The 16,340-nt window shown below is 40.4% G+C and overlaps 1 protein-coding gene across 1 annotated transcript; it reads right to left on the bottom strand.

Moving 5' to 3' along the window:
• Positions 1–6,115: 6,115 nt before the first annotated feature.
• On the bottom strand, positions 6,116–15,835 carry LOC114685948 (C-C chemokine receptor 1-like protein 1). Its single transcript, XM_028860580.2, has 2 exons — positions 15,613–15,835; positions 6,116–8,853 (listed from the first exon to the last, which is right to left on the bottom strand). The coding sequence occupies exon 2, from the start codon at positions 8,784–8,786 to the stop codon at positions 7,716–7,718; it is 1,071 nt and encodes a 356-aa protein (XP_028716413.1). The 5' UTR covers positions 8,787–8,853; positions 15,613–15,835; the 3' UTR covers positions 6,116–7,715.
• Positions 15,836–16,340: the final 505 nt, after the last annotated feature.

A 16,340-nucleotide genomic window follows, 5' to 3' on the forward strand; every position in this document is an offset into this window, starting at 1 on the left:
TTAAAGGGTCACCTCATTAGGAAAGTTGAGAACCACTGTGGTGAAGGAACATAGCAATAAAATGACTCAGCCACTATCAGAGAAACTTCCTCTTGCAGCAGACAGGAACAAATACAGAGACTCATAGCCAGGTAATGTACAGAGAATGAGAGATCTTGGAACACTCAGCCTTAATTGGAACATTTTCATCAACTACCTCTCCTCAGGGCTCAGGGAACTCTGTGGCAGAGGAAGCACAAAGAATGTAAGAGCCAGAGGGATTGGAAGACCCCCAAGTAAGCAAGGCTTTCTAACCACAGAATGACCAACACACATATGAACTTTCAGAGACTGTGGTAACATGTACAGGGCCTGCATAAGTCTTCACCAGATGGGGTCCTAGAGGCAAAAGGAGAAGTGAACGCCCAACCCCATTCCTAAACCGGAAGCTATCTCCAATTGAAAATGAAAACAGAGTCTCACAGGAGAAACAGACCCTGAAGGGTAGGTCCCCATGCTGAAACTCAAAATGAGCTCAGTGGCATCTTTGGAGGTTCTTTGTCTCACATTTTTGTGCCAGGGCATTTGTTTAATCATTTATTTACCTAGTAGGCCCTTTGCATATACCTTATTGCTCCTGGTTTTGTGTTTTTATGGGATTCCTGTGTATGTAACATGTGTGTCTCTGTATCTATATGTTTCTTGTGCTTTTTCTTTTTCTTCTGTTCGTTTGTTTTGTCCTATTGTAACTTGTTTGTTTTTGTTCTATCTTATTTTATTTTATTATTATTCCTTAGAGGCTTGTTTGTTTACTACTGAGAGACAGAAAGAATGCGGATCTGCATAGGAAGAGAGGTAGGGAAGAACAGGGAGGAGTTTGCGTAGGGGAAACTGTAATCAGAATATATTGTATGAAAACAATCTATTTTAAGTAAAAAAGAATAAAGTCTGAACAATAGTGCTTCCAGTGACACAGCAACCATCACTTTTCTCATTTGTTTGTGTGTCTTTGAAGTGGGAATTCTCCTAGCCTTCCTCACTGCAAAGCAAGATTTAGAAACTATAAATGACAATGTGCTTTGAAAATGTCCACTGGTCAGTGAGATTATAACTGCACACTGTAGGTTATGCAGGCCGAGGAGTTTTTTCAGAGACCTCTATTCAGGTGAGACTGAGATCTTGAATATCTCACAGAAAAGAATTTCAGGATGAGCTGGTTTGAAGCAGAGTTTGAATTTAAGAAAAAAAGTTTCATATAGTAAGAACAGGCTGAGCCTGTTCTGATTTCTCTATGTCGTATTGACTTTCAGGATGTCATTTTATACAGCACAGCCTTGGCTGGAGTTACTCCATTTTGAGCATAAATACCAAGTAAGAATGACTCCACATTATGTTTATATAAGTAAGCAATCACTCCTTGCCAGCATACCAGGAGGCACAAACTTATTGTTTATTTGTACCAATAAATAATGACTCTTCAGAATATACCACATCATATCAAAAATACCAGACACATGAGCTTATCAACCACAGTAGATGAAATCACTTTACCTTGTACAATAAAAAAAAGAACACCCCGAGTCTGATATGTGGCAAGCATGCTGACTAATTACCTAGTCAGTCATCTTGAGCCTGGTCCAAGAAGATTGCCACAGTGAAGGACCCCTAATTCTTTTCTTGTTCCAACTTAAGCTTAGTGACACAGTACACTTTAATCTGAACCTTAACTGGCTTGCCATTGAGACCTCCATTTGATATTTCTGCCCTTGAACAGGTATGAGCCTGCAGTGAAGGCTTTTTATTTGGTCCCTATAGACTTTTCCTTGTACCTGTATTAGTTCTCTACCTCACACTTCAGGATAGCCTGTCTGAACTCTGAAGCCTCTTTAACACTTTCTTCACTGTTCTGTAACCTGAATATTTGTATATTGTTGTATTGTGTTAATGTGTGATCTGAGAGCTGATCTTAATAATTAAAATGCTGGGATGAGAGCTCAGTTAGTAAAGTGCTTACCTTGCAAGCATGAGGACATGAGCTGATCCCTCAGAACTCATATTTTAAAAAAGCTGAGAGTATTAGCATGAGTTTGTGATCCTAGTGCTGAGGGGGAGGAGACAGACAGATCCCTATGGCTCACTGGCTAGCCAGCTTAGTTTAATTAGTGAGATACAGGTTAATGAGAGACCCTGTCTCAAAAAACATCTCAGTGGTTAAAAGCGCTTGCTGCTCTTCAGTTCTCAGAACCCACAATGTGTGACATACAACCAACCACTTGTAAATCTAGCTCCAAGCAATGCTATGCTCTCTTCTGGTCTCCATACCCCCCCCCAACCCCATGGCATTCACATACATAAAGAAAAGGAATTTTTAAAAAGGTGGATGGTATTTGAGGATATCGAGGCTTTTAGCCTCCACATGTGTGTATGCACATGTGCATACATAAACACACAAGTAACTGTACACATATGAACACATACATTATTGGAATAAAGGAGTTATTGATATTATTGTTATTGATAACCATCAGCTATCAAAGCAATATTGGGGTTATTTGGCAAATTATAGTCAACAAACTGATATGACTTACAACTTAATTGCTTATTCAATAAATTTTGATATTTTGGAGAGACACAGGTATGTCTTTTTATTCCTGACATAACATGCTCGTGGTATATAGAATTAAACACAGAGGAGGACAGACATGTAACAGGACAGCAGGACATGCCCTAGAGTGGGTATGACTGCTCAACAGAAGGGAATAATCACATTAAATTGTCTTTTAAAGAAACATTTTTGAGACAGTATTTTGTAATATAGCTCAGGCCAGTTTCACATTCATGATATTCATGCCTGATCCTCCCAATTTCTGGGATTATGGAATTACAGGTGTGTTCCATATGCTCAGTCTAGTTAGCAATCACTGTGGAAAATGTGTTATTATTAGTTTTTTAACCTCTATTTGTTTATTTGTTTGTGTGCATGCACATGTTTAAACACAAATATACATGTACCGGCATGTGTGTGAGTGTGGATAGACCAGGGCACGGCATCAGGGGACAACCTTGAGTGTTGGTCCTTGACTTCCACCTTGCTTGAGACAGTGTCTCTTTGTTGTTCATTGGTGGATATACCAAGCTAACTGACTCAGAAGCTTCCAGAGATTCTGTTTCTGCCTCCTGCCCTTCTGTAGGAGAACTGGGATCATAGATGCACGTTACTTATATGGGACTTATATGGACTTGTATGGGTCCTCGGGATCAGAACTCGGGTCCTCATGCTTGTGCTGCAAGCATTTTACCCAGAGATTCATCTCAATCTTGTTTTTTGAGACATTTGCACATAGCTTGGGTTGACTTTGAATTCCTTATCTTCCTGCCTCTGCCTCCTGAGTTTTGGAATTATTGGCATGTGATACCATGTTATGTTTATGTGGTGCTAAGGATCAAACCAAAGGCTTTGTACATACTAGATAAGTACCCAATTCAGCTATATCCTCAGCCCCATAAGTGTCTTGACATTAGCTGCCTACAGGGTTTGTGGTAGCTTTTAGAGTTACATTGTTCAGGGGATGGAAAAAAATTAAGTAAAAATGTTTCAGTATACTTATTCTCTTCTAAGAATCTTTCTCCTTATATATTTTTTTTTTTAAAAAAATTATGTATCGTATATTTATGTTATGTGTTTGTGTGGGAGTGGTGTACATATGTCATAGCATGTGTAAGGACAACTTCCACGAGTTTGTTCTATCCTTCTACCATGAGTTCTGGACTCTAACTCAGGTTTGTGTAACAAGTGCTTTTACCCGTGAAACTATCTCATCAGCTCAGAAACTTTCCTTTAGTAAATGAAATCCTAAGGTGGTTTCTAAAGTACAGTTTTATAGGCTAATAAGATAAAACATAGATAAAAGGCCATCAAATAAATTCTTGCTGTACATAGATCACAAGGAACTTAGGGTACATTTGGGCTATAAACATAGTTCAAAGTATTGTTTGTAAGATTTTTCTGAATCTTAGCCCACAATAGTAAGGGGCCCCTTTTCCTTCCCACATTCTCTTGAATTTCCTTGTGTTCCTAGGCTGCTTCATCTTCATGATTCAGTTCCCTATCTATAAAACTGTCATCACTCAGTTCACCCCCCAAAAAGCAAACAAGGTCTGTGTGTACCTGGCTCCTTATAATACTGGAAACTGATTGGAAGATCAGTTTCCAGAGAGAACAAAGGCTTGTGAGGCCAGGTAATATGTGGAAGGATCAGATTTCCTGAAAGGAGTCCTTGAGAAGTCATACACTAAACTATGCAAGTGAAACCTGAGTTTCAGTGGAGACCTCAGGAAGAAGGCAATGTCAGTACTGCGGTACATGCACTGAGGAAAACTATAGGCATAGGGCAGAGGCAGCCCAGAAGTTATAGGACGGGACTTCCCAGGGCTATTAGAAATCAGATGATTCTATCATGTGTTTTAGGTGCCCGATATGGAGCTGCAGCATTTGGTGTTTTCCCTTCTAGGTTTCAGTCTTGCTTTGGTCTGGTCTTCTCTCCTTATTCTCTCTTCCTAAACTTTTGGAATTGGAATGTTTACTTTATGCCATTGTATATTGGAAAATGCATCAACCAATTTTGAAAAAGTGATAAAAAATATGTTTTGGGGGGAGTGCTTTTATAATCCAAAATGTTTCCCCCTTTTTTTCTACTTAAAACCATATCAAGCCTTTCTATTGCTGTGGAAAAATCTTTTTGTACACTGTGAATATTTGTTACTCTCATTGGTTTAATAAAGAGCTGAATGGCCAATAGCTAGGCAGGAAAAGTTTAGATGGGACTTGTGGACGAAAAGAGAACATGGGAAAGAAAGAAGGTGGGTTGCCAGCAAGACTCAGAGAGAAGCAAGATGATAATGCCATGCTGAAAAAAGATACCACCACATGGTAGAGTGTAGATAAGAAATATGGGTTAATTAAAATTGTAAGAATTAGTTAGCAATGAGCCTAAGCTATTAGCCGAGCAATTATAATTAACAACGTTTCTGTGTACTTACTGGGGAGCCAGTGGGCCTGACAAAAAACTCCACCTATGTATTATAGTATAATTCAATATATAAATTGTATTTCTATATGTAATATAAAGTTTTTTGTAAAAAAGGTATAACTCACTTTTTATTTTACAGGGGGCTTACACATAAGAGGTAGACTAAGACATATAAGAGACTCTGAATTTACAGTTTTGAACAAATTTCTATTTGTTAAGATGCTGGAGACTTCTGGATATGGAAAGTACCCTGTGTATTATGAGTTGAATATGAGACTTTAGGGCCCAACGTTGTCAATTTGATAAGGGATAGACTTGTGCTGTCTAATATTTTCACCCCAATGAGATTTAGAGTCACTTTAAATACAACATTCTGGACATGTTTATGAGGCCGTTTCTAAAGAGGTTTAACTGAGGTGGGAAAGCATCCCTGAATATGTATTGAACTATTCCATGGGCTGTGGTTCTAGGCTAAATATAAAGGAGAAGTTGGAACACTAGCATTCTTCTATTTGATTCTTATTTGGATGCATTATGACCAGCCACCTCTCACACTTACCATGAAGGACTGTGAATTCAAACTGTAAACCAAATATGCCTTTTCTTCCTTAAGTTTCTTTTGTTGGATATTCTGTCATAGTGATTATAAAAGTCACTAATACACAGAGCAAAGTATATTTGTCCATGAAAATGAAGGGACCAAGATGCTCCAGGTGGGCAAGATAGCTGGTGTGTCACTCTAGCTAAGGTGATGCTTGATGGATTCCCCATTATGGAGGTATGGCAGGAGACAAGCAACATCCTGAGCAATGCTTTTAGGAAAATAGTATCCAGATGTGGCACAGAGCAACAGTCTACCAGCTCTTTTTAGACAATTAGCTTTTACTCTAGAAAGTGAGAATGGGAATTAAAAAGACTAAAAACAAATATTGGGCAATTTTAGAGTACACAGAGCTGCAAAGACCAAATCCATGCACTGCATAGAAACTCTACAGAGAAGAAAAAAAATAGCTTGCATCAGGGCTTTTTAAATGCCCTTGCTGACACTGCTAATTATGAAAAAGTAAAGTTTCATTTTTTTCTGGTTGATGTTTCTGAAACTTTAATTATTAGAATCACCTTTATTTTTTTTTTGCTGCATCTTCACATACTCTATGACTTACAGAAATATAACTAAACACATTTATTTTAACTATATAGTCAAAGTATTTGCATGATACTATGTGGCAGACACTCATATCAGCACTTCGTGTATACTATCAGTTATTCTTCATGCCAACCCTGACAGGCAAATGCCACTATCATCAACACTTCAAAGATTGGAATCATTGATTTCTGAAAAGTTGAGTAGCATTTCATAGTTACCTGTCAGAGTAAAGATCTAAATGGAAATGAAATATTGCAGTAACAGAAGAAAATATAGGACAAATTAGAAAAGATGGGGTTATGAAACCTTTACACAATATTTAAATAGCAGAAGCAAAATTTTAAAAAAATATGAAATTTATGACATCAAAATTAGGTATTTGTAGCCAGACAGTAGTGGCGTACTCCTTGAATCCCAACACTGCAGAGGCAGGTGGATCTCTATGAGTTCAAAGCCAGTCTGGTCTACTGAGTGTGTTTCAGGACAGCTGAAGCTACCTAAACCAATCAACCAAACAAACAAACAAAAATAATCCCCCCAAACCAACCAACCAAACAAACAAAACTCTTCAAAATTTTAGGGATTCCTATTCAATATAGTGTAACATCAATGAAGTAATAAGTTGATAAATGTCATTTGTGATGAATAAAGCATTACAAAATGAAAGTATATCTCTTTTCCATCATGAGATAAGAGTGGTAAATGAAGTTATCAAACTAAGGGAGGTCTTCTGGGGGAAGCAGGTGGCAGCCACTGAAAATGGAACCACTAGGTGAACCGAGTTTCATGGTTAAACATGGTAAAATGATTCTCACATCACACATATTGGCCCTGCTGTTAAGCAAAGACAAAGCACTTTGAAGTATTTTTCTAGACTAGATACAGAGGACTTGCAGGATTAGAAAGGGTAACATGGAGGTTAATATACAGTACATATACTATATTATATTATGTTATAATATATACTAAGAGGCCTCTTCCCTTAGGGAGAAGAATATAAGCAGGAAAGGTGAATGTCCTTCCCTATTTACTTGCCATAAGTCTTTGGCCTTAACAAATATAAAGTTCTCTCTAAGGACTTTCCTACCCAAAAGATAAAGCAGTGCCTCAGTAGATCTCAAGTACTTTGACCTTGAATTCCAGGATTTTCAAGAGTTCAGGCCATGCCATGGGGGTGCAGTGGAGGAGGCATCTGTGATCTGCCATTGACTTCCAGATTCAGAGTATACACAGTTGTAGGCTTAACTGGTTCTACAATCATTGGGAGTAGGGTTCACTTTTTTGACAATCCTAATGGTCACAAACTCTACCTCTTGTGGGGCCTAAGTCCTTCCCTGGAACTTGTTGACCCAGTCTTTGGAATGTTACAATTTGTTCATACATCTTCTTTCTGACAGGTAGAAGATCAAGGCAAACATTAAAGAGTTGATTTATATCTAAGCTACCTACAAGGTCCCTCTGATCTACAAGATGATGAATCCTCAGACAGTATCTGTCTTGGAGAGTTACACTGTCTTTTCACTCTCTCATAGATCTTTGTTGGCATGCAGGGGTCTGAATTAGAAGCCAGCAGAAATCTCATTCTCCCCTGTGGATGGAGACATGGCATTGGCCCTCTGTGTACGGTCCATAGAGAGAAAGGGCAGCCATTTTGCCAATGGTACGGCCGTATGCCTTTGAAACAGCTGCCGGAGGTACTTCCGGAACCTCTCACCCACAAAGACATAAATGACTGGGTTGACACAGCAGTGCGTGTAGGCAATTGCTTCAGTTACCATCAAGGCCAGGTCCAGCTGTTGGCTTCTCTCACACCCGCTGGTGAATAGGAAGTCTTCAAAAGCCGAAACAAATGCAGCCAGGTAATAGGGGGTCCAGAGGAGGAAGAAGAGAAGTGTGATAACAAAAATCAGACGCATAGCTTTGGCCTTCTTCTTATTGGGTCTTCTGTGTAGAACATTGATGATCCTTGTGTAGCAGATGATCATGGCCAAGAGAGGTAAAATAAGTCCAAGGAGGTTCATTGTTAGAGCCTGAAACCTCAAAAAATGTTTCAGGCTCTCCTGGGGCAAAGCTGCTCTGCAAGTATGGTAGGTGAACTCCAACTGGGCCTTGAAGAAATACAAACAAGGAATGGAAGCCAAGATGGCCAGGACCCAGGTGATGATGCTGGTGATGATGCCAAAAGTGACAGTCCTGGCCCGCAGGGCAAACACTGCATGGACGACAGCTAGGTACCTATCAATTGTAAGCAGCGTGATGAAAAACATGTCACTGTATAAGCCAAGGTAATAAAACCCAGAGAGGAACTTACACATGGCATTACCAAAAATCCAGTCTCCTTTTATTATATAGTCAATCCAGAAAGGTAATGTGAAGAGGAAGACCAGATCAGAGATGGCCAGGTTGAATAGGTAGATGCTGGTCATGCTCCGAAGCCTCTTATGCTGCATGAGCACCAGAACCACCAGGATGTTGCCTATCACACCAATGATGAATACCAGGGAGTACAGGGGGGTCAGCACTGTGACTCCAAATGCCCGCACATCCATGCTCACACATAAGATACCGGGAATGTAGTCATTCTTGGTGACTGTGTTGTAGTAGGGCTCTGTAATGGCTGAAATATCCATTGTGAACTCTTCTACGGATCAAGGAAAATGGCCTCTATATTTACTTCGCTATCAAATGCATAGGGTTCTGGAAAACAAAGACAAGTAAGTGGATACATTTCTTCAACCAATTGAGCTGTTTACTAGTACCTAGAGTTTATCAAAATCTGAACTTGAAATAGTAAAAAGGGGTTCCAATGTCCTTTCTGCCCACATTAACCCAGTAATCTAAGAGAGTCACAGAACAAACAAATAAGTGTGTAAATAATTTACTCAATGATTTAAGCTGTGAGTATATAAGAACACAAAAGGGTGAGTATATAAGAACATATTATCACACTGTGCAAACTAAGGATTCCTAAGTGACCCCCCACTGCCCAAGGGCTTAGACATTGGACTTAGTATTCAAATCTCTAGAGGCTCCACTTAATTCTCATTTTAGAGATGATGACCCAGAGGTGCAGAGTGTGGGAACTGTGACCCAGGGCACAGAATGATGAGAATGAGAGCTGGATTGAAACCTGGGATGCTCAAAATCAGCCCTGCAACTGTTGGACTTTCCTACCTCTAAACAAAGTGCTGGCTCTGCTCCTGGAGTCTCTACAAACCTTCTAGGAAGAGGGACAGTCTTGGCAAAGAGTTAAAAAACTTAACAGCTTCATGAATTTCATTCTATAAAGATTCTCAGTGAGAGGAGCAATGGTCTTGTCAGCACTTGAAAAGGTATCCCTCCCCTCCCCTTTCCTCCCCTCCCCTCCCTTCCCCTCCTCTCCCCCTCCCTCCCTCCCTCCCTCCCTTCCTTCCTTCCTTCCTTCCTTGCTTCATACCCACCTACCTACCTTCCTTCTATTACTGTTGCCTAAAAATCAGGCTACAACTGTCATTTGATAGATAGAGCCATGAATGTTCTGCAATGAAGAAATTCCCCCTCTCTGACTCTATTATAGCTGAGAGAGTGAATTCCTACGAGAACAACCTATCACTTTATAGGTTAAGACTCAAGGTACCAGGTTGGTTGTTTAACTTAGGCTGATTCATATCACATGGCCTTTATTTGTATAGGTAGCTTTACAGTTAACTCAGTATCCCTCTGTGAGCACCATGAGAAGGCTAAAAGGAGGGCATGACCTGGAGACAGAAATGAAAAATGGGCTCAAGGAGGAAGAGATGCTGAGATCCAAAAGGTGACACCTCATAGGAGCTAGATGGAAGATGGGATTCTAATGCAATGAGCTCTGAGGTATTATTTTTTTTAACCTGGATTGCCTTGAGATAAACAAAAGACCCAATAGATAGCTTACCACTATAGAAACTTTTTCCACACCATGTATGATTGTGTACATTTTGAATTCTTTACAGTTAGCTTTTTGAAGAATCCTCCAAAAGGGATATGGGCTTTGTTGTAACATACTAGTTCTGTGACCTTGGATGAATTAACCTGTTTCTTTGAGCCTAAATTCCTAATCTGAAACCAAGAAGATTAATGAATGCTTACCTTGAAAAGATGCTATGAAGCTATGTGAAAAATGTCCCTTCATCCCCAGACAGTGAATATCAGGGACCTGACTGTCATGCAGAGGTCCTGCTCTAAAGTCTGTCATTACCAGATATTCTGACCACAATGTTTGTATTCCTCCTCTCCCTACTAGGTTTCTTCTAGGTAACATAGAAAGTGGTTTTTCTTGATTGTCAATGACAGTTCTTCCGTATGAATCATGCTATGAAATCTCTAGAAAGCTGGACTTACAGAATTAGAAAGTCAAATTGTAGCTACAGAGCCTGAGGAGAGTTTGGGAGGAGGGTGGAGAAAGGATAGTAAACATGATAGTCCTGAACTGAACAGCAGGACTAGTCTCATGCTCTATAGCACATATAGTAAGGTGACTGTGGTTGATAACACCTACTTGAATATTTCAAAATAGCTAAAGAGGATTATCGAGGTATCCAGGTACCCAGAGACATCCCATTCCTCTGGCTGACCATTACACGCTGTGCACATGTACTGAAATGTCCCCTGTATCCTTTAAATATGCAGAGGTGGCACATGTCAAATAGAACCTAAAAGCTTAGAAAATAAGTAAACACTTCAGTAAGTTGTTACTGATCAGAGTTTAGTATTTGAGCTGATACCTATCAGTAAAGCATGCTGTACCTGCTCCATCAATCCTGTAATCACCCTGGGCTTCTACTTTGCTCCCTTCTGGGGTCCTTAGAGAATGTTTCCTGATTATAAAATCCACACCTGAACAGTGGTCTTTGGACATTAAGGCACATGACAGAAAAGGAAAGACTGTTCTGCTTCCCTTTTGTCAAGAGGGGTCCCTTCATTTCCTATCAGCTCTGTCTCTGTGGTCCCCCCCTTCACCTCTTCACTGTCAGCCCTCACTGGGGAAACTCAGCTGGCAATCAGGGATGACCAAGGCAGAGATTTCTGCTTTCTGCTGCTCCTGCTGGTGCTGAAGGGGGAAGACACTCAGCTTGGCAATCAGGACTTCTAGCTAGGTTGGCAGATTTATAGCAGAGTAAACAAAAGTTTGGGAGCAGTATCATCTTGGGCAAAGTGGTTCTCAGGAGCCCAGATCTTTGTGCATTCTCACAAGGTGAAGGCAGGTTGAGTTCAGCACTGTCAGGTGCCATATTCAGCACCATCTGCCTACTGAGGGACCCCAGCTTTATCTGCTCTCTCTAAGTTGTTAGGTTGCAACAGTTCCAGTGCACACTGCTGCTAAGGAGACATGACCCTGGCTGAGGCTGGAGGAGAAACAGAAGGCCCATGCTATCACTGATTCTCCCATGCCTGTGAATAGCTGCTTGTAGAAGTCTGCCCCAGGGCCCTTTCACAGTGCTCAGGTATACCTCTAGATGCTGGAATCTTCCAGTAATAGTGTCCTGTAGCTTGCTCATTTGTGAAGTGCCTGGGAAGAGATGATAAGAAGTATCCAGGCCCAGATGATGCCAGATGTTTGTTGTGGCTCGTAAGATTCAATTGTGTGCATCTGTTCCATGTCCACACAGCATGTGGACAACTTGTAACTGGCCACCATAGAAATCAACAAACATTACCAACCAGGGCTCTCTATTTGAGGGAGAAGCCAGTTTTGTGTATTTCCTATCAACTCACTACCCAGGTCTTTTTGATTGAATTACCCAGAACTGTCATGCATCCTAATGGGGGAACTACAGGAGCAATAAATGTTGTCTATGAAAACTTCCATTTCTTCTTTGAAAAATCTAACACTCCCTCCAAAGACTTCTAAGGCATGCCTATATTTAGTTATCACAAATATATACTTTCTATGAGCCTTTGTCCCTGAGTCTCATGCACTCTTTTCCCAGTATATCCAGATAGGGTCAAAAAGACTTTGCCTCTTGACTTTTTGCTTGGGTAGTGTTACTTTTTTTCTTTTCCAAACCCATATCATGTATCATCCATGTCATTTCAAGAGGGTAGAACAGACCCCATCCTACATGTACATATACACATGCACAGTCCTTAGTTTTGCCATGGCATATGTATATAGTGGAGAGGTGTCTATTAGGCGAGAGAAGCATGTAAAAGGCAATATCTACCCATATATTTTCTTTGTTAGTCAGGTAATTATAGAGCTCAGACTGTGCCCTGCTGTAAGTTACTCTGAGGGACTAGAGGCTAGACAGATCCTTGACATGTAAACAGGTAAGTAAAGGGCTAACATAACAAATATGGCAAATTTCTGGTTTCTTCTTCATCCTTCTGATCTGAGACAATGGCCAGCAGGGACTTACTTCTGGCTGACTGGTCCAGATTGGTCAGATATGATAAAGCCATTCATGAACATGTATATCTGAAGTTGATGACTTATCAGCCCTTTTCTTTGTTCAAGTTGACTAATCCAACATATGTGGACATCCCAGGTCACCCAAAAATGCTTTTAAATCCCATCCCTCCAGTGGATGTCTCCAGATCTTCTTTCCATTTTTTGAGGTGTCCTTTCTGCTCTGCTATGTGTGGTGTGCCTAAACTTAACTCTTTGTGGATGTTGGATTTAAGGTTTTGTTACATGGTGGCCTCAGGCTAGTATACTAGCCTCTGAAGGTACACTTCTTACATGTCACTATCACTTGTTCTGCATTCTAATACCAGAGAAACTCACAAAATCAATCCACACTCAAGGAAGAGCTATAGAGTCACCATGTAAAAGTCTGTACAAGGATGAGAAGATTTAAGACCACTATTTACCTTCTACCCCAATGCTCAAGTTTATTTCAGGTCCCTAGCCAAGGAATTCCTTGAACTCTTCCATTCTCATGATCAGCTCCTGGATCTTTCTATTTCCAATATCTGCAGCATTTCACAATCTCTGTTCCCAGAATCCTAGACCCTGACCACTCCCTTCACTGTCCATATTTTGTAGCACCTTGATGCCAAAGGCCTTTGACACTAGTAGGACCTGAATGCACAGATGTTCAAAATTTCCAAAGACTTTCAGTCTCCCCATATATTTTTAATCCATCATTCTAAAACCCAAGAGTGGACAATAAAACCAATGCTCTACATAAATTCTCAAATGCCTTACCTTTTTATGTTCTTGTCATGTTCAATTAACAAAATCTCAGACTTTATTAGATCTAACTTCCTGAACCAATGAAATTGGATATTACTGAGAAAAGTCACATAGCCATAAGGACTGGTGTCACTCTATGGATGAGACATATTTAAAAGAGTCTATTAAAAAGCCATATTTAATGTCTATCAGCTGTGTTTCTGTCCACAGATCATTACTTAGAATCTTCTGCCTGTATCTTAATTCTCCACTATCATTTCCACTCATCAACCTTGCTTCCCATTCCACTGAAAAAACAGGATCTAAACTTTCAGCTTCTTCTCTACTTTTTCCTCTTTACTTTAGCTCTGCGTTCAGTCCTGTTTCATAGACAAATTCTATAACCCCAATCTAATTCACTCTCATTTTGTGCAAGGTCCCAGCCTATTTCACCTATTTATGACCACAACCTAACTTTTTTTTTGTCTTGTTAGTTTTTACAATGCCCCAATGGATTATTTCTCTGAGTACACACACACACACACACACACACACACACACACACACACACACACACCTCTGTATTAAGCAAGCAAGCAAACAAACAAGTATCAAAGAAAGAAATTCTCTCTTGATGCTATTTCCATCTCCAGACATTCCTTTTCCTCACTCTTCATTACTATAGTTACTTGAAAGAGTTGTCTTTATTTTTGTTCACTGTTCTTTCTGAAACTGAGTTTCTGCTACTGGTTCCTGTTTAATGTCTTAACTTGAAGCCTTGTGTGCTCCAGGCACAGTCCTTGAGTCTGCGCTCTTACTTCCTTCATTTCTAAGTATATGCTATTTTCTCAGTAAGGTAGTCTTTAACAATCTTATTTAAAGTAGAAATTGTGGTCCTTTGCTTGCTTAACTTATCACTACCTAACATACAAAAATATAATTTAGTTACTTGTTTACTGTTCTCCAATGAACATGAGTTGTGAGAAGCTGGAATGGTCTCTCTTCTGTTCATGTATATAACTCACATGATATATGTTCAATAGGAACATTTAAAAATCCCAAGTTAGAGATTTGGCTGCACGGCAGCTGGTTAACTGAGCAGCTCCATCTGAGACCCATATTCTCCCTATACAGTCTTTCGGCCTTGCCCTGTTCAGCCCAGCTTCACTTGGGACAACCATATAGCTGCTAGTGGAGTTCGTAACCAGGTGTGATAAAACCCAACAGAGAAAACACTTCTTCTCTTATCAGTTGGTAGACATGAGGCATCCTGGGCAGATAATGTAGGAAAACAGTCACTTTGAAGGGAATTTCCTAGGTGGATATAAGTAAGACAGAAGTATATGTATGTATACTCACGAATCATCCATTAGAGCAGCAGTTCTCAACCTGTGGGTCATGACTTCTTTGGGGATCAAATGATCCTTTCACAGGGGTTGCATATCAGATATCCTGCATATCAGAGATTTATATCACAACAGTTGAAATTACAGTTATGAAGTAGCAACAAAGATAATTTTATGGTTTGGGGTCTCTACAACATGAAGAACTGTATTAAAGGGTTGCAGTACTAGGAAGGTTGAGAACCACTGCATTACAGCATTTTAAAAAATAGCAAGACAGAAAAAAAGTTAGATTGTGGTCTTGAATGGATGAATAGGCTGGGATCCTGCACAAAATGAAAGAGAGAATCAGATTGGATAAAAGGAGTAGGAAGAAGCCAGAAATTTGCCATATTTATTATTTATTTGTGAGCACTCCCTTAGTTGTTTGCCTGTCAATGATTTGTATAGCCTCTAGTCTCTAGTCCTTCAGAGTAATTGAGGGCAGGGTTTAGCCTGAGCTCTACAATTACCTACCTAACTAAGAAAATAGATGAGCAGGCATTGCTCATTACAGGTTTCTCTCTCATCTAATAGACACCACTCCACTGTATACATATGCTAAGCTGCATCTGCCCTGGCCATGCCCACTGCAGGGCAGTGTGGAGTATGAAACAAATTCCTCCTTTCAAACCTTCAGCCACAGCAAAATGCACAAAACAGACACAGGGGGGCAGGATTTGAGAGCCTATGAATACAGGAAGAGCACAGTTCTGGCTCCCAGCTTCTTTCCTTTCCTGTGTCCTCTGTGCTTTGTGTGATGGCTCCTATTGACAAAGGCCACAGAGTAGGACCACAAAGCTACAAAGAGGCTGCCTACCAGAACAGCAGCACATTGTAGTCTGAGCCTAGTGAAGGGGCAGGGAGGAAAAAGGAGACTGATAAAATGATGAAAGTCTTTTCTACCCCAAGCTCAAGCTTCAGACAGTCTAGTGCACATACCTGAAAGCTAGCTGTGATATAGCTGGATCCTGCTGTATCTGGTATCTGCTCCCCTTTATGAGAAGCATGTCATGTCTCTGAAGTGCATGTGTCTTCCACGGAGTCCTAGGAAGTATGAATCAGACAAAGCCAGGAACTAGTGTTGCTCCAGGTGACGTTGTGGTGCAACAGTGTCATTAGGAGCTAGCTGGACATATAGGCTTCTAGGTCCAGCCCCTCTCAGGGGGAGGAGCTGTCCTAATAAACTCACCGAGTGCTTCTTATTTATGTTAGACTTTGAGAATCCTTTGTTAGACCTTTGCGTTCAGTGATGGCAAGACCTGAGGACCAATCAGAAACATGAGCTGTCCCACAAGCTACTAAATGGAAGTCTGCACTTTCACCTGATCCCCTGGGGACCTGTTTACACATTGCTATGTGAATGTATCATGGTTTAATGAGGTATAAGTCTGCATAGAGTTCAAGAGACACCTAGGAGAGAGATGGCTGGAGTAAAAAGTACAGAGCACTCATTCAGGGTCTAGTAAGACATGTTGGAGTCAGCTAGATGATCTGGGAGCAAGAGATAACCACAGATTCTGAATAGGGAGTTAGGTACAGTCAGATATGGATGTTTATTAATAATTTATTATTGGATGTGGGACCTAAGGACAGACCCACTATACTGTACAGTGGTGGTATTGTGTTCCCCAAAATATTGTGCACCCTAATAAACTTATCTGGGGTCA

Source organism: Peromyscus leucopus, chromosome 7 (genome assembly GCF_004664715.2).
Source record: "Peromyscus leucopus breed LL Stock chromosome 7, UCI_PerLeu_2.1, whole genome shotgun sequence".
Taxonomy (NCBI): Eukaryota; Metazoa; Chordata; class Mammalia; order Rodentia; family Cricetidae; genus Peromyscus; species Peromyscus leucopus.